Source organism: Cherax quadricarinatus, chromosome 21, assembly GCF_038502225.1.
Source record: "Cherax quadricarinatus isolate ZL_2023a chromosome 21, ASM3850222v1, whole genome shotgun sequence".
In the NCBI taxonomy this organism is placed as follows: Eukaryota; Metazoa; Arthropoda; class Malacostraca; order Decapoda; family Parastacidae; genus Cherax; species Cherax quadricarinatus.
Genome location: NC_091312.1, coordinates 36,350,550 through 36,378,137, shown reverse-complemented (window position 1 = coordinate 36,378,137; position 27,588 = coordinate 36,350,550). Strand labels below are relative to the sequence as shown.

The 27,588-nt window shown below is 40.9% G+C and overlaps 1 protein-coding gene across 2 annotated transcripts; it reads left to right on the top strand.

Annotated features, from left to right (window-relative positions):
* Nucleotides 1-3,667: 3,667 nt before the first annotated feature.
* On the top strand, nt 3,668-24,664 carry LOC138853054 (uncharacterized). Of its 2 annotated transcripts, none has more exons than XM_070087435.1 (4): nt 3,668-3,802; nt 11,129-11,246; nt 22,904-23,162; nt 23,446-24,662. In XM_070087435.1, exons 2-4 carry the CDS (start codon nt 11,145-11,147, stop codon nt 23,661-23,663), a joined length of 579 nt encoding a protein of 192 aa, XP_069943536.1. In that variant the 5' UTR covers nt 3,668-3,802; nt 11,129-11,144; the 3' UTR covers nt 23,664-24,662. The 2 variants fall into 2 exon arrangements, with proteins under 2 accessions (XP_069943536.1, XP_069943535.1); XM_070087434.1 differs by lacking the exon at nt 3,668-3,802 and adding an exon at nt 10,841-10,972 and having other exon boundaries at nt 23,446-24,664.
* Nucleotides 24,665-27,588: the final 2,924 nt, after the last annotated feature.

Below are 27,588 nucleotides of genomic sequence, written 5' to 3'. Positions count from 1 at the left end.
CAGCCAAGTGGGTGAGGCAGCCAAGTGGGTGAGGCAGCCAAGTGGGTGAGGCAGCCAGGTGAGTGAGGCAGCCAGGTGGGTGAGGTAGCCAGATGAGTGAGGTAGCCAGGTAGGTGAGGTAGCCAGGTGGGTGAGGCAGCCAGGTGGGCGAGGCAGCCAGGTGGGTGAGGCAGCCAGGTGGGTGAGGCAGCCAAGTGGGTGAGGCAGCCAGGTGGGTGAGGCAGCCAGGTGGGTGAGGCAGCCAAGTGGGTGAGGCAGCCAGGTGGTGGAAGCACAGACTCTCCCTGGCTAGCTGGTCGACGCTCTGCCTGACAATGATACTCTGATGTTCATCATGCTGGTCACGGGGTCCTCCCAGCCACACCAACTATCCCTCATAACATCGTTTTCTACCACACGCCAGTTTGTGTTGATGCACGAACATCGCAGTGACGTCTTCCAGTCTGCTTTTTACAATGACATCCCCTCGAGTCTTGGGTTACGTCTGGTTAACGTTAGTTAACCTAACGTTAGTTAACCTAACGTTAGCCTACCGTAACCTAACGTAAATCAAATTTGAGACATTTAGCTGCAAATAACAAGATTGAAATATACATAAAAGGGTAATATGCTATCTCACAATAATGCAGGATCAGTAACGTATATATTATGCTATGAATGTGAGAAAATTTGATAAAAAAAATGTATTAGGGCGCCCTGCAAATAAGGGAAGATAGACATATCTGGAGACGGAATATAAGAAATTCAATCAAACCGAAATGTGACACTGAAGAGAAAAAACAAGAAAAGAACATGAAATAACGTAGACTCTTGTGTGAATATGACACAAACGTGATATTATGACAATTATTAACTTTTCTCTCGCCAGAGGACTTATCATTCCAGGACAAAAAAACGAAGTTTACGTAGTATATATTTTGTGTTCATTGGTTAGATGCTGGGGCTAAGTGATGGGGCTAAGTGATGGGGCTAGGTGATGGGGCTAAGTGATGGGGCTAAGTGATGGGGCTAGGTGATGGATGGTTTAAGATGCTCTGGGGAGAACATCTGAGATCATAAAGCTGCTAAAATGATGTGTGAGGGTGTTTTAGTTGCATTAACAGTAGATTCGAAACACTATCTGTCGTGCTGATGAGTTTCTCTGATGACTTAATATCTGGCATCTTTAAAGTTCATTAGCTGCTGGAGTTTTGGTGTGTAATGCAGACATTGCTGAAATGAAACCTTTGACCTGTGTATTTGTGTGTCCTGATACGTTGTCTCGGGCTTAATAAAGCCTTCCCTTCTGAAATTTGCAGCAGCTATACCTCCATCCATCTCTACTTTTTCTCTCTTATTTCTCTGTCTCTGTCTCTCTCTCTCTCTCTCTCTCTCTCTCTCTCTCTCTCTCTCTCTCTCTCTCTCTCTCTCTCTCTCTCTCTCTTGTTATGCTGGTATATGGTGACCTGACTGACAACACTATCCAGGCTCTCTCTAGGAGTAACAATAGCGTGGCTACTGTAGCCACTATTTCCTGTTTCTCATGTCGGAGCCTAAACTATTCTGGGTAAACTATGTGATATGACGTACATGGGAGAAACTTGGAGGAGCTAATCGACTGTGTTAAGTGAGCTCACATGACCAGAGCAAAACTTGCAGGATCCACAGGGACGCCGATGACCACCTCATTAACATAAGAATGGAGGAACACTACAGCAGGCCTACTGACCCATAAATAGCATTTTTTTTTTATCAGAACCAACCATTTCCACCCACCTGTATGTCCAGCCATTTCCCAAAGCTACACAAGAATTTACTTCAATACCTAATGTGCCAGAGAGAAGCCCAGCTAAATTTTACCGAGCCTGAGCCAAGAAACTTCCTGGTACTTATTGCGTTATCTAACACCACTGAGCAGAGAGCAGGTAATTACAGCATCTCTACCACTTTGACTCACAAAACTCTTGTAACATATTGGAACAAGGTTATCAGGTGAACTCGCTTCCATGAAGCTTAAACTTGACCTAAAGTCTACTTAAACTTGACCTGAACTCTCGTACCTTAAATGTGCTTTGGCTTTACGCCCTGTTTCATTACCCTGTGCATGATAAGGGTGAACAAGGTCCCAGGATTGAAATGATTGCTAATAAAATGTCTTATGTGTTTGCTCACGTGTTCCTATGGTCGCTTTTCTCTGGGCCAGAAAGATGGGGATGTCTGAAACACAGCTTTCTGTCTGGTGACTGTCTTTGCTTGCATGGATAATTTCCTTCGCTTTTCTCCTACAACTGTTAATGAAATGTTTGGGATATTGTAGTCTGGTAAAAGTGTGGTATATGTAGTCACATTGTTCTTCAAGGAAAGTAGGATTTGAGATCCTATATGCTCTCTAGAATTATGTTCTCGTGCCTTGGTATGCTAGGAAATGTAATAAGTCATCTTTTTGGGGTTTCTGAAGAGCCTAAAATTTAATTTACTGTTGTTCTTACACAGTAATACGTCTAGGAAAGATAACGCTCATTTTGTTCATAATTCACTGTGAATTATATTGAGTTTTTAAGATCATTTGATTTTCTCAAGGAATACAGCTGTGCTGAGTAACTTGGATACAATGGCTTGGATGTCGTTCGCTAATTGTCTCCGCGTTGGTCGTTACAATAAGCTGTGAGTGTGACCTACTGAAAGCTAATGCAATGTGGCGAATGCGATGTTAATACAAAGCTCAAAGAATGCACAAATTTGTGGGTAGAATATATGAAAGAGACGAAGATAAAATGTTGTCAGGACAGATGGATGATGTTGTATAATTTAGCACGAGTGTTGGAGAGTTTAGAAGACGTAGCCAATTGGTGGGTGGGTTTTGGGTGGGTTTGAATGGGTGGGTGGGCTGGTTTGTTGGTGGTCAGGCTGGTTGGTTGGTTAGTTGTTTGGTTGGTTGGTTGTTGGTTGGTGGGTTGGTTTGTTGGTTGGATGGTTGGCTGACTATTTCATTGATTAATTTGTGTTAAAACATAGCTATTTAATTGGACAGATATTTAATTAGGTAGTTATTTGATTAGGTAGTTATTTAATCAGGTACTTATCTAATTACGTAGTTATTTAATTTTGTAGTCATTTAATTAGGTAGTTATTTAATTAGGTAGTTACGTAAAATAGTGATTAGGATAAACTCTGGATCACAAGAAAAATTTTCTCCTGAAGGAAAACAGTCAAATATAATTACGCAGATTTCAGACATGCGGATTATTCTTTTATTTTACACCAAAAATAAAAAAAATCCCCTAAATTTTCGAAATTCAACTTAATTTGCTAACATTCTTAAGAATTTATTAAATTATTTTCCATCGCTTTCCTTGGGAAAGTTTAGAGAGATTTTTTCAGGTGATCATAAACTCTTAACGAATATACAATGAGATTTACACCAGTTAGTGTATATACACTGACAGATATACACAACGGGGTGTTTATACCCTGTGATGGGAGGTAAGAGCGGCGTGGTAGCCACAGCCAGGGAGAAACCTGCATATTAACCAACTACCCCGAATACAAAGTCTCTTTAGGAACCAACACTTGCTTCTCAGATTCATACAACCCTATGTATTCTGTTTTTACTACTCTTTATTATATATTAGTTATCATAAAACTCCGAAGCTTACTAAGTAATAAAAGTATTTAACCCCGACTTTAACAGAGAAAGCAAGACGCGGGCAACTCAACTTAGCAGGTCAGAGAAGAACCGAAAGGTATATAAGGAAGTGTTCTGTCGCGCCCACTCCTCATAGTCTGGCAAGTGTCCCCGTGTGTGCAGTGCTACAGACAGGATGTAAGTATATCCTGGTGCCCACAATAGCGAGTTTTCTAATTGATGAAATAATTGCATGTCAGATTTCTTTTTTAAATATATGTAAATACCACTACTAATTATAGTTAAAAATTAATAGCGTGTTAATTATTTCTATATATTTGAGGTCTATCCAATATATAGCTGTCGGTATATGTACCTTTGTAACACAATATCTAGAAGTTCTTTTTAAAAGTCTGAAAGACATTACTTCTAAAATAATAATTAGTCAAAAACAACTCAAGCCATTTAATACAATATTTGGAAAATGAGTTTCAGAACTGGATGCATTGTGATTGTCATTATACTTGACACACATACATACACACACACACATACACACACACACATACACACACACACATACACACACACACACACACACACACACACACACACACACACACACACACTGGCTAGAGTGGCCAGAAGAGCTCATGCATGCAGGGCAAAGCTCCTGATCATGGGTGACTTTAACCACAAGGAGGTCGATTGGGAGAACTTGGACCCACATGGGGGCCAAGATACATGGAGGGCTAAGATGATGGAGGTGGTACTGGAGAACTTCATGTACCAACACGTAAGGGACACTACAAGAGAGAGAGGAGAGGATGAACCAGCAAGGCTGGACTTAGTATTCACCTTCAGTAGTGCAGATATCGAGGACATCACATATGAAAGACCCCTTGGGGCCAGTGACCATGTGGTTTTAAGCTTCGAATACACAGTAGAGCTACAAGTGGAGGGAGAAGCAGGAAGGCCAGGACGAATGAAGCCAAACTACAAGAAAGGGGAATACACAGGAATGAAGAACTACCTGAACGGGGTTCAGTGGGACAGAGAACTGGCAGGGAAGCCAGTTAATGAGATGATGGAATATGTAGCAACAAAATGCAAGGAGGCTGAGGAGAGGTTTGTACCCAAGGGTAACAGGAGTAATGAAAAAGCCAGGATGAGCCCATGGTTTACCCAAAGGTGCAGGGAGGCAAAAACCAAGTGTGCTAGGGAATGGAAGAAATATAGAAGGCAAAGGACCAAGGAGAATAAGGAGAACAGTCGTAGAGCCAGAAACGAATATGCACAGATAAGAAGGGAGGCCCAAAGACAATATGAAAATGACATAGCAGCGAAAGCCAAATCTGACCCGAAACTGTTGTACAGCCACATCAGGAGGAAAACAACAGTCAAGGACCAGGTAATCAGGCTAAGGAAGGAAGGAGGAGAGACAACAGGAAATGACCGTGAAGTATGCGAAGAACTCAACAAGAGATTCAAAGAAGTGTTCACAGAGGAGACAGAAGGGACTCCAGAAAGACGGAGAGGTGGGGTACACCACCAAGTGCTGGACACAGTGCACACAACCGAGGAAGAAGTGAAGAGGCTTCTGAGTGAGCTAGATACCTCAAAGGCAATGGGGCCAGATAACATCTCCCCATGGGTATTGAGAGAGGGAGCAGAGGCGCTATGTGTACCCCTAACAACAATATTCAATACATCTATCGAAACAGGGAGATTGCCTGAGGCATGGAAGACAGCAAATGTAGTCCCAATCTTTAAAAAAGGAGACAGACATGAAGCATTAAACTACAGACCAGTGTCACTGACATGTATAGTATGCAAAATCATGGAGAAGATTATCAGGAGAAGAGTGGTGGAACACCTAGAAAGGAATGATCTCATCAACAGCAGCCAGCATGGTTTCAGGGACGGGAAATCCTGTGTCACAAACCTACTGGAGTTCTATGACATGGTGACAGCAGTAAGACAAGAGAGAGAGGGGTGGGTGGATTGCATTTTCTTGGACTGCAAGAAGGCGTTTGACACAGTTCCACACAAGAGATTGGTGCAAAAACTGGAGGACCAAGCAGGGATAACAGGGAAGGCACTACAATGGATCAGGGAATACTTGTCAGGAAGACAGCAGCGAGTCATGGTACGTGGCGAGGTGTCAGAGTGGGCACCTGTGACCAGCGGGGTCCCGCAGGGGTCAGTCCTAGGACCAGTGCTGTTTCTGGTATTTGTGAACGACATGACGGAAGGAATAGACTCTGAGGTGTCCCTGTTTGCAGATGACGTGAAGTTGATGAGAAGAATACACTCGATCGAAGACCAGGCAGAACTACAAAGGGATCTGGACAGGCTGCAGACCTGGTCCAGCAATTGGCTCCTGGAGTTCAATCCCACCAAGTGCAAAGTCATGAAGATTGGGGAAGGGCAAAGAAGGCCGCAGACGGAGTACAGTCTAGGGGGTCAGAGACTACAAACCTCACTCAAGGAAAAAGATCTTGGGGTGAGTATAACACCAGGCACATCTCCTGAAGCGCACATCAACCAAATAACTGCTGCAGCATATGGACGCCTAGCAAACCTCAGAACAGCATTCCGACATCTTAATAAGGAATCGTTCAGGACCCTGTACACCGTATACGTTAGGCCCATATTGGAGTATGCGGCACCAGTTTGGAACCCACACCTAGCCAAGCACGTAAAGAAACTAGAGAAAGTGCAAAGGTTTGCAACAAGACTAGTCCCAGAGCTAAGAGGTATGTCCTACGAGGAGAGGTTAAGGGAAATCAACCTGACGACACTGGAGGACAGGAGAGATAGGGGGGACATGATAACGACATACAAAATACTGAGAGGAATTGACAAGGTGGACAAAGACAGGATGTTCCAGAGATTGGACACAGTAACAAGGGGACACAGTTGGAAGCTGAAGACACAGATGAATCACAGGGATGTTAGGAAGTATTTCTTCAGCCACAGAGTAGTCAGTAAGTGGAATAGTTTGGGAAGCGATGTAGTGGAGGCAGGATCCATACATAGCTTTAAGCAGAGGTATGATAAAGCTCACGGCTCAGGGAGAGTGACCTAGTAGCGATCAGTGAAGAGGCGGGGCCAGGAGCTCGGACTCGACCCCCGCAACCTCAACTAGGTGAGTACAACTAGGTGAGTACACACACGCACACACACGCACACACACACACACACACACACACACACACACACACACACACACACACACACACACACACACACACACACACACACACACACACACACACACACACACATTTTGGTCTGGTGATGCCTCTGGTCAGGTTTGGTGATACCTCACAAACGCATCACCAGACATCATAGGTCTCACGGAAACCAAGTTATCAGAAATGATAACAGATGCCATCTTTCCAACTGGATATCAGATCTTGAGAAAAGACAAATGGAATAGAGTTGGTGGAGGAGTTGCACTTCTAATTAAAAAACCAGTGAAATTTTGAGACGTTGGAAAGAGGGGACAGAGAAGAAGAAAGGGACTACATATTAGGAACACTTCAGACTGGAGGTCTCAAGGTGGTGACTACAGTGATATATAACCCACCACAGAATAGCAGGAGGCCAAGAGACGAATATGATGAGAGTAACAGGGCAATGGTTGACACATTGGCCGAAGTAGCCAGAAGGGCACATGTGGGCAGGGCAAAGGTACCAGTTGTGGGTGACTTCAACGACAAGGAAATTGACTGGGAAAATTTGGAGCCACGTGGGGGCCCCAGAAACGAGGAGGGCCAAGATAATGGAGGTGGTACTGAAAAACCTCATGCATCAACACGATAGGGAAACTACCAGAGAGGAAACGACCTGTCAGCAAGATTGAACTTTGTATTCACCTTGAGCAGTTCAGATATTGAGGACATCACATATGAAAGACCCATCGGAGCTAGTGATCACGTGGTCCCGAGCTTCGATTACATAAAGTTACAAGTGGAGAGGGAATCAGGAAGGGCAGGACGAGCGAAGCCAAACTACAAGAGAGGGGACTACACAGGCATGAGAAATTTCCTGCACGAGGTTCAGTGGTAAAGAGAACTGGCGGGAAAGTCAGTAAATGAAATGATGGAATACGGGACAACAAAATGCAAGAAAGCAGAGAGGTTCATACCCAAGGGCAACAGCAATAACGGGAAGGCCAGGGTGACCCCTTGGTTCACCTAAAAGTGTAGAGAGGCAAAAATTAAATGTGCTAGAGAATGAAAGAAGTATAGAAGGCAAAGGAAAGGACCCAGGATAATAAGGAGATTAATCGAAGAGCCAGAAATGAATATACACAGGTAAGGAGGGAGGCCCAGCGGCAATAAGAAAATGACATAGCAGCGAAAGCCACGTCTGACCCGAAGCTGTTGTGCAGTCACATCAGGAAGAAAACAGCAGTCTAAAACCAGGTAATCAGGCTGAGGAAGAAGGAGGGAAGGCCACAAGAAACGACCAAGAAGTATGTGAAGAGCTCAACATGAGATTTAGAGCAGTATTTGCAGTGTAGACAGAAAGGACGCCAGAAAGCCAGAGTGGTTGGGTACACCATCAAGTGTTGGACACAGTACGTACAACCGAGAAGGAGGAGGTGAAGAGGCTGCTAAGCGAACTAGATACCTCAAAGGTGATGGGGCCCGACAACATTTCGTGGGTCCATTGAGAGGGAGCAGAGGCACTCTGTGTACCACTAACAACAATCTTCAACACATCTATCGAAACAAGGCAACTACCTGGGGTATGGAAAACAGCAAATGTAGTCCCAGTTTTTAAGAAAGGAGACAGACACGCAGCATTAAACTACAGACCAGTGTCACTGACATGTGTAGTTTGCAAAGTCATGGAGATGATTATCAGAAGAGTGGTGGAGCACCTAGAAAGGAATGAGATTATTCACGACAACCAGCAAGGTTTCAGGGAAGGAAATCATGTGTCACAAACCTAGTGGAATTCTATGACAAGGTGACGGCGGTAAGGCAAGAGAGAGAAGGGGAGGGTAGATTGCATTTTCTTGGACTGTAAGAAGGCTTTTGATACAGCTCCTCACAAAACATTAGTGCAAGAGCTGCAGGTCCAGGCAGGTATAACAGGGAAGGCACTGCAATGTATCAGAGAATACCTAACAGGTAGGCATCATCGAGTCATGGTACGTAACGAGGTGCCAGAGTGGGCACCTGTGACGACTGGGGTTCCACAGGGGTCAGTTTCTGGGATATGTGAACGACGTAATGAAAAGGATAGTCTAAGAAGTGTCCCAGTTTGCAGACGATGTGAAGCTATTGAGGAGAATTCAATCGGATAAGGATCAGGCAGGACTACAATGGGATCTGGACAGGCTGCAAACCTGGTCCAGCAACTGGCTCTTGGAGTTTAACCCCACCAAGTGCAAAGTCATGAAGATCGGGGAAAGACAAAGAAGACCGCAGAGTACAGTCTAGGTGGCCAAAGATTGCAACCCTCACTCAAGGAAAAGGATCTTGGGATGAGTATAATACCAACCACATCTCCTGATGTGCACATCAACCAAATAACTGCTGCAGCATATAGGCGCCTGGAAGAAACCTAAAAACAGCATTCCGACTCCTCAGTAAGGAATCATTCAAGGTTCTGTACACCGTGTATATCAAGCCCATATTAGAGGGTGCAGCATCAGTCTGGAACCCACACCTGGTCAATCACATCAAGAAATTAGAGAAAGTGAAAAGATTTGCAACAAGACTAGTCCCGGAGGTAAGGGACATGTCCTATGGGAAGAGGGAAATCGACCTGAAGACACAGGAGGGATGGGGGAACATGATAACATATAAAATACTGAGAGGAATTGACGAGGTGGACAGAGAGAGGATGTTCCATAGATGGGACACAGCAACAAGGGGTCACAATTGGAAGCTGAATTCTCAGATGAGTCACAGTGATGTTAGGAAGTATTTCTTCAGTCATAGAGTTTTCAGGAAGTGGAACAGTCTGGAGAGTGATGAAGTGGAGGCAGGATCCACACATAGTTTTAAGAAGAGGTATGATAAGGCTCAACTGAGGCTTTAGAGATGCCAGAGTGAGGACAAAAAAAGGCGCTGAAGAACTAATGAGCAAGAAGACTGACAAAAAAATAATTAGAAACATAGTGTTTAAGGCAGAAGAAGGAATGAGTACTCAAAAGAAGATTCAGATGGGAACTCTTAGAGGAAAGGGAGATTTTAACAAAGAGAAAGAAGCAGAACGGAGTGTCGAGCCCAGGAAGAAAGCAACACGTCACTGAAAAAAGTAATCATGATGTTTCAGAAGCTAGACATAGCGGAGGCTATGGAAACTGATAACATTTCCACGGATATTGAGAGATGCGGCAGGACCACAGCGTGAGGCAATAACAAGAATCTTCAACAGCTCGCTAAACACGGTATACAGAAGACACATGAAGACTGAAAAGCTGTTGATATGGTACCTATATTGAAGTGGTATGATATGAAGGAGATGTTGAATTACAAGCAATTTTTTGGGGTATATACGAGTACATGTACTGAATTCTGATGGAGATAATCAAGAAGAGTGTGATCAAAGACTTGAAGTGAAAACCAATACAATTTGAATGAAAGGAAGTATTATATTCCCTGACGTGTCTGAAACCCTGTTATTGTATGTATCGTACATATTAGGATATATATACCTCATACTCGTATACGCTTGTTGGAGGCGTGCACACCTAAAGGCTTCAACATCAGTAGTGTGTATGCTTCTTAAGTCAAGCAAAGAAATCCCAATAACAAGTCTGTGTAACACAAAAATGTGAGTTTCAGGTGCTCTTTCTGATCAACGTAAATGATCTACCAGAGGAAGACCGCACAACATCAGTCTGAGAGACGAGAGACTACATAGTTCAATAAAAATATATCTCTGGAGGTGTATACCATCCGAGCGACCTTCAGCGTTCTCGAGGCTGGCGAACCTCAGACCAGCCTTCAGTAACCCTAACAAGTAATTCTTTAGGACATTATGCACGACTCATGAGGGACCAATCATAGAATATTCAGGGCCCGTGTTATGCCTCCAGTTGCAAAACATGTTCTGAAAATCAATTTAGTCCAGAGGTTCGCAACCAGACTTTCCCCGGAACTACGGGGGATGTTCTAGATTTGCCCTTGTGATGACATGTTTGTAACAAGCGCAGGCGCGCGAGAGGAGCCATTCCACTAGCTGGACTCTAGAGTACGTGGCAGTGTGTGGATGGACATGATCTCCGGATGGAGGTTAGAGAGCGAGCCAACTGGGGAGAGTATATATATGAGGTAGCGCCATGACACCTGCCTCAGTCTTCTCCCAGTGGTGTGGTGTGAATGACTCACAACAAGGGTGAGTTAATTGGGTTTGGAAGGAATTTTTCTATACATAAACATTTCGTGGAACAATTTCTGAGCACAAATGATGCATTTTTTTCTTTTTATTTGTACAAGTTTTTAAAGAATCTTTTTAACGTAAATATTAAAGATGTATATTTTTTTTAAACAGCCAGACTCCAGGAGACATGAAGTTACTAATATTAAGCATATGCCTGGTGGGGTTGACGCTGGCAAACAATGAAGTAGAGACCAACGAGATCAAGGAAGTGAAGACAATAAAATTACCGGTGAGTCCTCGTAACCACTTATCCTCGCCTTCTGTTGTTTATCAGTCTCTCCCATTTACCCCCCTTTGTTTTATCTTTGTTATCATGTCCACTCGTTTGCTATTTACTGTGTTATAGTTGTTAATCATGCCCACAACGTTAGTGTTTAACGTGGTTGTGCTAGCTGTCACGACAAAAATTCGACCCTTCTAGTGTGGCAGTGCTGGCCACCCTTACCCGTCTACCCTTTAGTGCGTTAGTATTACGATGCCCACCTATCTACCTTTCAGTGTGGCATTAATGGAAATAATGCCCAACTCTCAACCCTTTGTGTGTTTCTGACACAACGAGTTCACTTTACCTCTTAAGTGATGGTGTTTATCATGCTCTTCACTTAACCCTTTAACGAATTAGTATTAACGATCATTATAAATATTAAATATTGACATCACACAACACAATGAACATAATGAGAGCGACGATTTTCACTTGTTTATGCCACACAACCTTTAAACACATCTCAGGGACAACGTCAGCAACACACTATCAGTCAGCGACACACTGTCAGCGACACACTGTCAGCGACACTGTCAGCGACACACTGTCAGCGACACACTGTCAGCGACACTGTCAGCGACACACTGTCAGCGACACTGTCAGCGACAACCTGTCAGCGACACACTGTCAGCTAGTATGGGGAAGGAGTCTCGGTACTGGTGAAAAGGTCTTCATCTAAGCAATTATAGTTACCCTTTCTTTTCTTGAATCAAACCTGATTACTTTCTCATTCTCATTTGCGATGTAGCACTCGCTCACGATAATAATAATAATAATAATAATAACAGCAACCACACAGGGAGGTACTACCGTCTTGTAGTAGTAGGTTGGTAGACAGCAACCACCCAGGGAGGTACTACCGTCCTGTGGTAGTAGGTTGGTAGACAACAACCACCCAGGGACGTACTACCGTCCTGTGGTAGTAGGTTGGTAGACAGCAACCACCCAGGGAGGTACTACCGTCCTGTGGTAGTAGGTTGGTAGACAGCAACCACCCAGGGACGTACTACCGTCCTGTGGTAGTAGGTTGGTAGACAGTAACCACCCAGGGAAGTACTACCATCCTGTAATAGTAGGTTGGTAGACAACAACCACCTATGGAGGGACTACCGTCCTGTGGTAATAGGTTGGTAGACATCAATCAGCCAGGGAAATACTACCGTCCTGTAGTAGTAGGCTGGTAGACAACATCCACCCACGGAGGTACTACTGTCCCGTGGTAGTAGGTTGGTAGACAACAACCACCCAGGGAGGCACTACCGTCCTGTGGTAATAGGTTGGTAGACAACAACCACCCAGGGAGGCACTACCGTCCTGTGGTAGTAGGTTGGTAGACAGCACCCACCCAGGGAGGTACTACCGTCCTGTGGTAGGTTGGTAGACAGCAACCACCCAGGGAGGTACTACCGTCCTGTAGTAGTAGGTTGGAAGACAGCAACCACCCAGGGAGGTACTAACGTCCTGTAGTAGTAGGTTGGTAGACAACAACCACCCAGGGAGGTACTACCGTCCTGTGGTAATAGGTTGGTAGACAACAACCACCCAGGGAGGCACTACCGTCCTGTGGTAGTAGGTTGGTAGACAGCAACCACCCAGGGAGGTACTACCGTCCTGTAGTAGTAGGTTGGTAGACAGCAACCACCCAGGGAGGTACTACCGTCCTGTGGTAGTAGGTTGGTAGACAGCAACCGCCCAGGGAGGTACTACCGTCCTGTGGTAGTAGGTTGGTAGACAGCAACCACCTAGGGAGGTACTACCGTCCTGTGGTAGTACGTTGGTAGACAGCAACCATCCAGGGAGGTACTACCGTCCTGTGGTAGTAGGTTGGTAGACAACAACCACCCAGGGAGGTACTACCGTCCTGTGGTAGTATGTGGGTAAACAGCAACCACCCAGGGAGGTACTACCGTCCTGTGGTAGTAGGTGGGTAGGCAGCAACCACCCAGGGAGGTACTACTGTCCTGTGGTAGTAGGTTGGTAGACAGCAATCACCCAGGGAGGCACTACCGTCCTGTAGTAGTAGGCTGGTAGACAGCAACCACCCAGGGAGGTACTACCGTCCTGTGGTAGTAGGTTAGTAGGCAGCAAACACCTAGGGAGGTACTACCGTCCTGTGGTAGTAGGTGGGTAGACAACAACCACCCAGGGAGGTACTACCGTCCTGTGGTAGTAGGTGGGTAGACAACAACCACCCAGGGAGGTACTACCGTCCTGTGGTAGTAGGTTGGTAGACAACAACCACCTAGGGAGGTACTACCGTCCTGTGGTAGTAGGTGGGTAGACAATCATCCAGGGAGGTACTACCGTCCTGTGGTAGTAGGTTGGTAGGCAGCACCCACCCAGGGAGGTACTACCGTCGTCCTGTAGTAGTAGGTGGGTAGACAACCACCCAGGGAGGTACTACCGTCCTGTGGTAGTAGGTTGGTAAGCAGCAACCACCTAGGGAGGTACTACCGTCCTGTGGTAGTAGGTGGGTAGACAACAACCACCCAGGGAGGTACTACCGTTCTGTGGTAGTAGGTGGGTAGACAACAACCACCCAGGGAGGTACTACCGTCCTGTGATAGTAGGTTGGTAGACAACAACCACCTAGGGAGGTACTACCGTCCTGTGGTAGTAGGTGGGTAGACAACAACTACCCAGGTAGGTACTACCGTCCTGTGGTAGTAGGTGGGTAGACAACAACCACCCAGGGAGGTACTACCGTCCTGTGGTAGTAGGTTGGTAAACAGCAACCACCCAGGGAGGCACTACCGTCCTGTAGTAGTAGGTTGGTAGACAGCAACCACCCAAGGAGGTATTTTTCTTTCTGTCTCACAAACACGCAAGAAAACAGGTACGCCTTGCTACTTCTTCTTACACTTATGCACACTCCATATACATGTACACGTATATGTACACACACCTATCTGAATTTTCTTCTATTTTCTAAATAGTTCTTGCTCTTATCTATTTCCTTTCATTTCTGTGGGCAAGTGGAAAAGAATATTTCCTCCGAAAGCCATGCGAGTCTTAAGAGGCGACTAAAATGCCGGGAGCAGTGGACTAGTAACCCTTTCTCCTGTATAAATTACTAAAAAAAGAAAAACTTGATGAAGCAGAAATATTTGAATGTGCATGGATGTAATGCAGATAAAAATGACATGACTGCCAGTGTTATGAATGAAAACAGTCTGGATGTCCTGGCTTTAAGCGAAACAAAGCTGAAAGGGGTAAGGGAGTTTCAGTGGGGAGAAATAAATGGGATTAGGTCAGGAGTATGAGACAGTTAGAGCTAAGGAAGGGGTGGCAATAATCTTGAAGGATCAGTTATGGAAGGAGGAAAGAAAATATAAATGCATAAACTGAAAGATTATGTGGATTACAATAAGGGCCGACCCTTATTGTGGAGAAGTGGGTTATAATAAGTGTTTATGCACCTGGAGAAGAGAGGAATGTGGAGGAGAGAGAGAGAGAGATTTTGAGAAATGTTAAGAGAATGTTTAGGAAGTTTTGAACTAAGTAAGAGAGTAATTGTGATATGGGATACGATTGCTAAAGTGGGAGAAACGGTTGTAGTTTGTGGCAAGTTTGGGGTGCTAGGTGTAAATGATAATGGGGAGCCTTTGATTGAACTTTGTATAGACAGGGGTTTGGCTATAGGTATTACAATTTTTAAGAAAAAAATATTAAATAAATGTATGAGACATGATATAGAGCGTAATTGCCATTGAATTGCCATTTTTATTTTTATCATTTTTTTTTTATTATTCTTTTGCTACCTTAACTTGTATATTTTATCCTGTCAATTTAAATCTAGTTATACTCTAATTCTTGTAAACAACTTATATAAGACCTTAGTGCAATTACAACTGAGAGTCTTGTGCCTTTTTTATATTATTAAACACAGTTGTACTATAGTCAATACCAAATTCATTATATTAGACCATATTGCAATTATTAGTGAGAGACTGGTGCTATTTTTAATTTGTATTTTTATATTATTAGATTAAATCTAGTTGTACTATAGCTCATTCTAGCTCAATACACAGACTCCACAAAAGTCATTATATTAGACCTTAGTGCAATTACAAGTGAGAGTCTTGTTCTATTTTAAATTTGTATTTTTATATTACTAGTTTATACCTAGTTGTACTTTAGTTCATTCCAGCACAACACACAGACAACATCAACTTCATTATGTGTAGTAGTGACTATACTCTATATGACCAAAATACTCTAGCTATATACTTGTCCAAACTTCCCACCACTACAGATATCAGTACTAGAACTCAACACACAACTCAGGATATAAATAACCATAATTTAAACCTAGAAGATGATTGATCACGTTGACCCTGATCTAAACCTCCATAATCTGACACCCAATCAAAACCTATTGGAAAGTAACTGCCTTTATTACACAGCATCACAAGCTAGCACTATCCTAAACAATGCTAAAAGTCTATCAGTACTTAACTACAACATCAGGTCCTTAAGCAAACACTATGATGACCTCCTGGCATTCCTTGAATCACTAAAGACACCCTTCTCCTGCATTATTCTTACTGAGACCTGGCTTAAGCAGGACACAATAGATATCTACCCTCTACCAGGATACACAGCAATTCACAACTGCAGACCAAACCAAGTTGGGGGTGGTATTGCAATCTATTACTCTAACCAATTATCTTGTATTAGCACCACTTGCTTTAGTGATGAATATGGGGAATACATTTTTGCTAATTTTACTGTAAAAAACCTTAAGACATCTATGACAATCGGTGCCATTTACCGGATACCTCACACAAACAACCCAAATTTCAGTGAAAAATTAAAGTCACTAATAACAAACAAACAAATGAATAAGCACCACCTTCTCTTAGCTGGAGACTTCAACATCAACCTTGGCCTACTAGATGATCAGCCTGTAACTGACTTCATCAACAATATGAACAACACACTTCTCATACCAACAATAACTAAACCAACCAGGCTCACTGAGACAAGTGCAACCATAATAGACCACATATGGACCAATATACTAGCCCCCCTTAAATCAGGGATAATCACAGATAGCACTACAGACCACTACCCTACCTTCCTCCTGACAAACATTAGTAAACGACCACTTGAATACAACAAAGTCTCATTTAGACTCCATGACGAGGCCTCAATAAGGAAGTTCACAGCTGACCTAGATACTGTTGACTGGCCTACAGAATTCTCCAAGGCCAATGGTATTGATGACTGGACAGACATTTTTCTTAAAAAATTACTTAGACTATACAACAAACATTGTCCTATAAAAACGAAACAGATCACAAACAAACAGCTTGGTTGCCCATGGCTAACCAGCACCATTCTGAAATCCATTAACAACAAGAAACACCAATATGAAAAGCAATATAGACAGGGCTTAATACACAAAGATATTCTTAAACACTATTCATCAGTTCTCACCAAAGTAATAAAGAAAGCCAAACAACTATACTACTCCAGTAGATTCACAGACACTAGAGGAAATATAAAAAAAGACCTGGAAAACACTCTCTCAGATTCTAGGGACCCACTAACTAAACCTAATGAAACACCACTACATCCCACTGACATAGCTAACAAGATAAACGACTTCTTCTCAACCATAGGATCTAATCTCGCCAATAAAATCCCAGGTGGTCAGTCCCTCAGTCTGAAGAGCATTGTTCCATAGTCTGAAACAATATGGAGTTGAAGTGACAGGATGGAGCCTTATATAGCGCCAGGAGGTGAGACGTAGGTCACTAGTAGAAGTAAGAACGCAGATGTTGGGAGGTCAGGTCCCTCTCAAATCCAGCCGTTCTCACTAGTAGAGGTTGTCGAAGTTGATTGCAGGTCTGTACTAAGATACCCTTGTGTTGCAGTGTCTGACAGATTGAACATTAAAATGGTATAAAATACCGACAGGTTGTTAGGTAAGACACATATGCAACAGTTAGGTATCTTTATTTCGAAACATTTCGCCTACACAGTAGGCTTCTTCAGTCGAGTACAGAAAAGTTGATAGAAGCAGAAGAGACTTGAAGACGATGTAATCAGTGATGGACTGATTACATCGTCTTCAATAAAATCCCACATACCAATGCCCATACCGGGGACTACCTAGATGGGAATTTCCCAAATTCCTTCTATCTTGCACCAACTGAGCCCACGGAAGTCACCGAGATTATAAAGTCACTTAAAAATAACTCAGGGAATCTGTCTCATGTCCCACCATTACTGTACAAGCGAGCGGCCCATGTCCTTTCGCATGCTATTTCATTACTTTTAACAAGTCACTAGAAACTAGCACCTTCCCGAAACTACTCAAGATGGCAAGGGTTACACCAATACATAAAGGTGGTGACCCTACAGACTTAAACAACTATAGGCCAATATCAAACTTACCATTGCTATCCAAAATCTTTGAGAAACTCGTGCACAGGAGACTATATTCATTTATAACGGCACAAAACATACTCAACCCCTGCCAATTTGGATTCAGGAAAAATAAAAGCACTAATGATGCAATCATAAAAATACTAGATCTGCTTTACACAGCATTGAAAAATAAGGAATATCCACTAGGAATTTTTATTGACCTAAGAAAAGCTTTTGACACAGTAGACCACGACATCCTACTCCACAAACTTGACCATTACGGTATAAGAGGCCATGCGCTTGCTTATTTCAAATCTTACCTTACTAATAGGTATCAGTATGTCACCATTAAAGACACAGCATCAACAACACGGCCACTTGATACTGGAGTTCCGCAGGGAAGTGTCCTTGGTCCCCTGTTCTTCCTCATTTACATCAATGATCTTCCGAACGTATCCCAACACCTGAAACCCATTCTCTTTGCTGACGACACGACTTATGTCATCTCTCACCCTAATCTTGCCACCCTCAACACCATTGTTAACGAGGAGCTGATCAAAATATCGACTTGGATGACAGCCAATAAACTTACGCTTAACACTGACAAAATCTGCTATATTATGTTTGGTAGCAGAGCAGGAGATGCACAAATTAACATTAAGATCGACAACACTAATTACCAGACATAATGAGGGCAAATTCCTAGGCCTATACCTCGACAACAACCTGAATTTCAGCACCCATACCCAACACATAACCAAAAAAGTATCCAAAACGGTTGGGATCCTCTCCAAGATACGATACTACGTGCCGCAAAATGCCCTTCTCACACTATACCACTCACTTATTTGTCCATACCTCACCTATGCTATTTGTGCTTGGGGATCAACTGCAGCAACACACCTAAATCCACTAATAACCCAACAAAAAGCTGCAGTAAGAATAATCACTAAATCCCATCCCTAGCAACACCCCCCCCCCCACATTCATAGATCTAAACTTACTCCCTGTTCAGTACATCCACACTTACTACTATGCAATCTACATCTACAGGACCTTAAACTCCAATATCAACCTTGACCTAAAACGCTTTCTTGATAGTTGTGACAGAACCCACAGGCATAACACCAGACACAAACATCTCTACGACATTCCCCGTGTCCGACTAAACCTTTACAAAAATTCAATGTATGTCAAAGGCCCTAAAATCTGGAACACCCTACCTGAGAACTCTAGAACTGCAGACACATTCATCACCTTCAAAACTACCATTAGAAAACATCTTATCTCCCTGATACACCCCATCAACTAACTACACGAATACCACCTGGTGGTTCACACTTACATTCACTCACCCATTTGACCATAAACAGAAATATTAATCTCAATCTTAAAAATAATGAATCCTGTGATACTCCAATACTGAAACTATGTACTGTGCCAAAACAAAAGCATTCACATTGCTAAACTCACAAACTAGTATTTAGTCACTTAGCCATAATACCAACTTACCTCATAATTTGTAATATTTTAAAATTAAGAATTAATCTAAGTCTGCCCGAAATGCCTAGCCATGCTAGGTGTTCTAGTGGTACACTCTGTAATCATTATTTAACTACATGTAAACCACACAATAGCCAAATTCTGTAAACTCAGCATTGTAATCCTTATAGAGAATAAACTTTGAATTTGAATTTAAATTTGAATTTGAGATTGTTGGACTATGTACTAGTAGATAAAAGACTGATAGTTAGATTTCAGGATGTGCATGTTTATAGAGGAGCCACAGATATATCAAATCATTTTTTATTTGTAGCTACAGTGAGAGTAAAAGGTAGATGGGAAACAACGAGAAGGACATCAGCAAGTAAAAGAAAGGTGAAGATTTATAAACTACAGGAGGTAGTTAGGGAAAGATATAAACAACTATTGGAAGAAAGACGAGGTTGAAGATGTATGGGGTAGATTTAAAAATATAATGTTAGAGTGTTCAGCAGAAGTGTGTGGTTCTAGGAAAGTGGGTGCGGGAGGGAAGAAGAGCGATTGGTGGAATGATGAGGTAAGATAGAAAAAGTATCATATGAGAGATTTTTACAAAGAAGCGGTACAAGGAGGTAGTATATGGAGAGAAAAAGAGAGGTTAAGAGAGTGGTGAAAGAATGCAAAAGGAGAGCAAATAAGAGAGTAGGTAAGATGCTATCAGCAAACTTTGCTGAGAATAAGAAAAACTTTTGGAGTGAGATTAATAAATTGAGAAAACCAACTATATATACATATATACTTGAAGAATCACAAGCTCTTAGGATGGGGCTATACCTGCGTGTCGACTCTGGCTGACACCTACATCCATCACAGTGTCCGGCGACAGGGAGGAGTTGCTGATCCAAGGATATATAATGGGAGAAATCACGAAATCGCTTGGAATTTCACTAATTTTCCACAGTGGGTTTTCTGTTTACTGTGATCTTATTGTTATCATTATTATTATTATTATTATTATTATTATATATACGTATATATATTATATATATATATATATATATATATATATATATATATATATATATATATACATATATATATATATATATACATTATATATATATATATATATATATATATATATATATATATATATATATAATATATATATATATATATTATTCCTCGCATCAAGATAGAGTCAAACTGTCTGTTTTCTCATCAATGTTTTTGAGAGCTTTACGAATTTGTAGTCCTGAGTTCATAGATGAGGAAATATCCAAAATTTATGAAATAGGTAATGATTTAAAATACCCAAGAAATGTAATTGATAAATCTTTTAAAGTTGCTAGAAATACTTTTTGTAATCCAAAAAGGGACAACCAGCCTTATTCAACTAAAAATATGTTGGTTCTCCCTTACCATGAAAACTTGGTTGATATGCCTTCTCTTCTTAAGACTTTTAATATTAAAGTTGTATTCAAAAATCTTGATACAGTAAAAAAAACTTTTGATAAAGAATTCCCCCCAAAATGCTGATGGATGTGTCTATAAGATTCCTTGTAAAATTTGCGATAAAGTTTATTACGGTCAAACTGGGAAAAATCTCGAACTAAGATTAAAACAACATAAATATAGCATTAGAACTGGACAAGATTCCAATGCTCTATTTATTCATGTAAGAGATTTTAACCATCCAATTGATTTTCAAAAAGTTGAGAAAGTAGTATCAAGCAAGTCCATGGTCGACAGGAATATAATTGAATCTTGTTTCATAAAAAGCAGTTTTGACAATAATATGAATATTTCCTTTGGTTTATATAAATTAGATCCATTTATAATTAATAGAATTTGGGAAGAATTTAATAATACACTGGACAAATAATAATTTTTAAATTTTCTTGGGTAGAATAGTTTGTTGGTGAGTTGTGCAAAGGACCTGTCCAGTTGGGCCGGCGCGCGTCAGGTGTTTACCCGTTGTGGGATCTGATAGTGAGGTGTTGGCCAGACCCCTTATATAGCTTTCTTGGATGCTTTACTTTCATAGTTCCTTGATAATGTGAGTAGTCACGAAAGCGCTTGGAATTTCTCTATTCTTTCAGAGTGGTTGTTTTGCATATTCTGAAATCACCTGTTTACTGTGATCTTATTGCACATATATATATACATATATATATATATATATATATATATATATATATATATATATATATATATATATGTATATATAAATATATATAAAGATATATATATATATATGTCGTGCCGAATATGTAAAACTGGTCAATTAGCTGACGGATGTGTCTATAAGATTCCTTGTAAAATTTGCGATAAAGTTTATTAAGGTCAAACTGGTAAAAGTCTCGAACTAAGATTAAGACAACATAAATATAGCATTAGAACTGGACAAGATTCCAATGCTCTATTTATTCATTTGAGAGATTTCAATCATCAAATTGATTTTCAAAAAGTTGAGAAAGTTGTATCAAGCAAGTCCATGGTCGACAGGAATATAATTGAATCTTGTTGCATAAAAAACAGTTTTGAAAATAATATGAATATTTCCTTTGGTTTATATAAATTATATCCATCTATAATTAACAGAATTTGGGAAGAATTTTATAATACACTGGACAAATAATAAATCTTAATTCTTGGGTAGAATAGTTTGTTTGTGGGTTGCGTGAAGGACCTGTCTAGTTGGGCCAGCGGGCCTGCTGCAGTGTTTTCGTTCTTATGAGTCGCGCGTCAGGTGTTGCTTTGTTGTGGGATATGATGGTGAGGTGTGGTCTAGACTCTTTATATGCCTTCCTTTGATGTATTACTTTTATTGTTCCTTGATAATGTGAGGAGTCACGAAAGCGCTTGGAATTTCATTATTTTTTCACACTGGTTGTTTTGTATATATATATATATATATATATATATATATATATATATATATATATATATATATATATATATATATATATATATATATATATATAATATATATATATATATATATATATATATATATATATATATATATATATACATATATATATATATATATAGTATATATATATATATATATATATATATATATATATATATATAATATATATATATATATATATATATATATATATATATATATATATATATATATATATATATATGTATATATATATGTCGTGCTGAATATGTAAAACCGGTCAATTAGCAAGAACTCATTTAAAGTTAAGTCATTTCTAAAATTTTCTCTTATACATTTAAAGATATACTTTTTTCATTAATGTTGATGTAAAAATTTATAATTTTGCACCAAAAGAATCTTAGAAAACTTACCTAACCTTATTATAACAAGAACAATTTATTTTAGCCTAACCCAACTAAATATATTTTAGTTTTTTTTACAATAAATTAATATTAAACAAACACAGTGAAATATATTTTTTTAGTTAGGTTCAGAATGATTTTGGCGAAATTATTGCATACACAAATTTTCACTTGTCTTATATGGCAAGATGAGCGTTGCTATTTAAGCCAAGATCGCAAGTTCTGCCTATTCAGCACGACATATATATATATACATATATATATATATATATATATATATATATATATATATATATATATATATATATATATATATATATATATATATATATATATATATATATATATATTATTTTATTAATTACTGTTATTTAATATTTCATAAATATTTACTTTTAATACCGCAGACCTCGTAATGTACGTTATGCTTTATCTTGCAGACGCTGGGTACCATTGTCAAAGATATTCTTAAATTACTTGCTCCACTTCTTGAAGGAACCTCCCTCGCCAAGCTCCTGCCATTATTAGGCAACATCTGGGTTGCTCTGGAAGCCATAATAAACACTTTGGCCCTTCCGACCTTATTAGGTGTCATCGGCTTCATTAATGAAATCAAGATTGCTATCCTAAATTGGATCCGTAAGCCCCTTGAAATTATCAACTTTGTCTTGGCTATTATTGGTCTCGCTCTTATGGTCGGTAAGTAAAACAATAAAGCATTTTCTTTATTTATATATATATATATATATATATATATATATATATATATATATATATATATATATATATATATATATATATATATGTATATATATATATATATATATATATATATATATATATATATATATATATATATATATATATATATATATATATATATATATAAATATATATTAATATTTTATGATTGATATATCACCTGATATTTAGACACTATGTTTGACTGTTAACACTGATTCTTCATTGTACTTTCCTATAGTTTATGGGCTCCTGAAGGAGGGAGATCTGAAGCCTTTATTCGGCTTTGAGGAAGCTCCTGCTACTCCTGCACCCACTGGTTACTACCACATGGAGACTCCGGAACCCTACGATACCTACAGTAGCTACGCCAGCTCTGCCAGAGCCCTTTTTGATGCCCCAGTGGTACAGCGCCTTGCGGCCATGGTCCATGATGCCATCACCAAGTATGATAACTAGCGGGCATTGGACTCTGTTAGCAACGGCACTGGAGACCAATGATCTCCCATTGTCTATACCTCTATATTATTTATATATTATTTATTTGCTATATTATTGTTAGTTCCCCTGAGGGCTGGACCTTCCAGAGGGAGACTAACACAGTCCATGAGACGACTAGAAAATAGACGCGCAAAACAAATGACTATTATAGAGAGATCACGAGAGATCTTTATTAGTCAGTTGAAACAAAGGTTTCAGTGACAAACCAAACTATCATATATTTTTATTTATCACTCACTCTCTCTCTCTCTCTCTCTCTCTCTCTCTCTCTCTCTCTCTCACACACACACACTCTCTCTCTCTCACTCTCTCCTTTTTTGCACAGGGTTTTGCAAGGTTAGCCTAAAGGTTCTTAATTTTGTTAACAAGTTAAGAGCTGTTATCTACATCAACTCAATTGAAAGCCTTTTTATTTTTATGAAATATACAAATAGTGAACAGGATGAATTTGGAGGCATCTGCAGGTCAGCGATTTCATATGATCAACTGACACGAGTCATCCTACAAATAAATGATCTCAGAAGAAGCTATGCTCCGAAGAACGGTACAGAGTGTAGTTGCTGTTTGTTGTCCGTCTTGCTGCGTAGAAGCTCATTTCTCGCTGTCCTCGGAGTGGAACCAAGTGTGGAACCTTGACAGTACTGGCCTTGTACATAACAGTAAGGCCGCCAACATCCCTCCTGTGTTGAAGGCTGTACTGAAATGACAGATCTCTCTCTCTCTCTCTGTGACTATGGACACTGACGTACCTGAACCCCTGCCATTGTATATATTGTGTATATTTATATGTATATACCTCTTATACACGAGTTGGAGGCGTGCACACTTGAAGCCAGTCACCATCATTACTGTGTATGTTCCTCAACTCCCTCACGCAACTCACCCACGACATCAGACAAAATTATGTGACGTAAAAATGAAACATTATATTTTTGTATTTATTATAAACATGTTAATAAAACTTATTTAAGACTGATTTATTTTTTATACACGTGTACAGAGATATTGTATCCTGCCTAATGGAAATTTTACTGCAATAAGATAATCGGGAAAAAATCTATTTTTGAGACAGCAATAAATAACATTGTCTTCCAGGATAACTGACAAAATACTTTTTAATTCTTTGCGTCAATAAAAACTTGTAAAAAAAAAAATTATTTTAGGCAGGTGAGAAGATGAGAAGTTTTTGAGGGACATTTATAACAATGTACGTCATATCACGGAACAAGTTGGGCTTGAACCCAGGAAAGTGAGTCCTGAGACTCACCTGCCGTGAGTTCGAGTCTCACCTGTATGGTGATTTTTTGGGCAATCGTGCTATGACGATTTCGTGAGTAGTAATGTATGTCAGCGATGAAAAAAGGCTACAATAATTGTACGAAAATCTGTTAGTCTTTCCCTCCTGTTAAAATTATAATTATGTAAGCTAATTTCGTTGTGCTTTTCATGGAATGTTTACATTATGTGGGTGCCAGTGCCTGCCTCGCCACCGGAAACACGTGACACTGTATGACTTTACTGGGTTATGCTAGGTTGACCTTGACACAGTTTACTATATAAAAATCACAGCATTATGTATCCCCTTTCCTGGCTTTGATTAGTCCGGCACTGTCAACCATAACCCTCCACAGCATACCTTGACACTCCACGACCTACAATGATCCTCCACAGCATACCTTGACACTCCACGACCTACAATGATCCTCCACAGCATACCTTGACACTCCACGACCTACAATGATCCTCCACAGCATACCTTGACACTCCACGACCTACAATGATCCTCCACAGCATACCTTGACACTCCACGACCTACAATGATCCTCCACAGCATACCTTGACACTCCACGACCTACAATGATCCTCCACAGCATACCTTGACACTACACAACCTACAATGATCCTCCACAGCATACCTTGACACTACACAACCTACAATGATCCTCCACAGCATACCTTGACATTCCACGACCTACAATGATCCTCCACAGCATACCTTGACACTACACGACCTACAATGATCCTCCACAGCATACCTTGACACTCCACGACCTACAATGTTCCTCCACAGCATACCTTGACACTACACAACCTACAATGATCCTCCACAGCATACCTTGACACTACACAACCTACAATGATCCTCCACAGCATACCTTGACACACCACGACCTACAATGATCCTCCACAGCATACCTTGACACTCCACGACCTACAATGATCCTCCACAGCATACCTTGACACTCCACGACCTACAATGATCCTCCACAGCATACCTTGACACTCCACGACCTACAATGATCCTCCACAGCATACCTTGACACTCCACGACCTACAATGATCCTCCACAGCATACCTTGACACTACACAACCTACAATGATCCTCCACAGCATACCTTGACACTACACAACCTACAATGATCCTCCACAGCATAACTTGACACTACACAACCTACAATGATCCTCCACAGCATACCTTGACACTACACAACCTACAATGATCCTCCACAGCATACCTTGACACTACACAACCTACAATGATCCTCCACAGCATACCTTGACATTACACAACCTACAATGATCCTCCACAGCATACCTTGACACTCCACGACCTACAATGATCCTCCACAGCATACCTTGACACTACACAACCTACAATGATCCTCCACAGCATACCTTGACACTACACAACCTACAATGATCCTCCACAGCATACCTTGACACTACACAACCTACAATGATCCTCCACAGCATACCTTGACACTACACAACCTACAATGATCCTCCACAGCATACCTTGACACTCCACGACCTACAATGATCCTCCACAGCATACCTTGACACTCCACGACCTACAATGATCCTCCACAGCATACCTTGACACTCCACGACCTACAATGATCCTCCACAGCATACCTTGACACTACACAACCTACAATGATCCCTCATAACATACCTTGACACTACACAACCTACAATGATCCTCCACAGCATACCTTGACACTACACAACCTACAATGATCCCTCAACATACCTTGACACTACACAACCTACAATGATCCTCCACAGCATACCTTGACACTACACAACCTACAATGATCCTCCACAGCATACCTTGACACTACACAACCTACAATGATCCCTCACAGCATACCTTGACACTACACAACCTACAATGATCCCTCACAGCATACCTTGACACTACACAACCTACAATGATCCTCCACAGCATACCTTGACACTACACAACCTACAATGATCCTCCACAGCATACCTTGACACTACACAACCTACAATGATCCTCCGCAGCATACCTTGACACTACACAACCTACAATGATCCCTCACAGCATACCTTGACACTGCACAACCTACAATGATCCTCCACAGCATACCTTGACACTACACAACCTACAATGATCCTCCACAGCATACCTTGACACTACACAACCTACAATGATCCTCCACAGCATACCTTGACACTACACAACCTACAATGATCCTCCACGGCATACCTTGACACTACACAATCTACAATGATCCTCCACAGCATACCTTGACACTACACAACCTACAATGATCCTCCACAGCATACCTTGACAGTACACAACCTACAATGATCCTCCACAGCATACCTTGACACTACACAACCTACAATGATCCTCCACAGCATACCATAACACTCCACGACTTACTATAAACCTCCTTGTCCTACCATAACCTTCAGTTGACCGGGACAAATTCACTGAGAATCTAGCCACTAGCGACTTTCTAAAAATAGTCTTGACTAGAGATTATAATAAGAAGCAAGACGGTGAAGATGGTTGACAACATCAACTTCCAAAGTTTTATACAAGTTGCTGGAGTCGCATTTATTACCAATA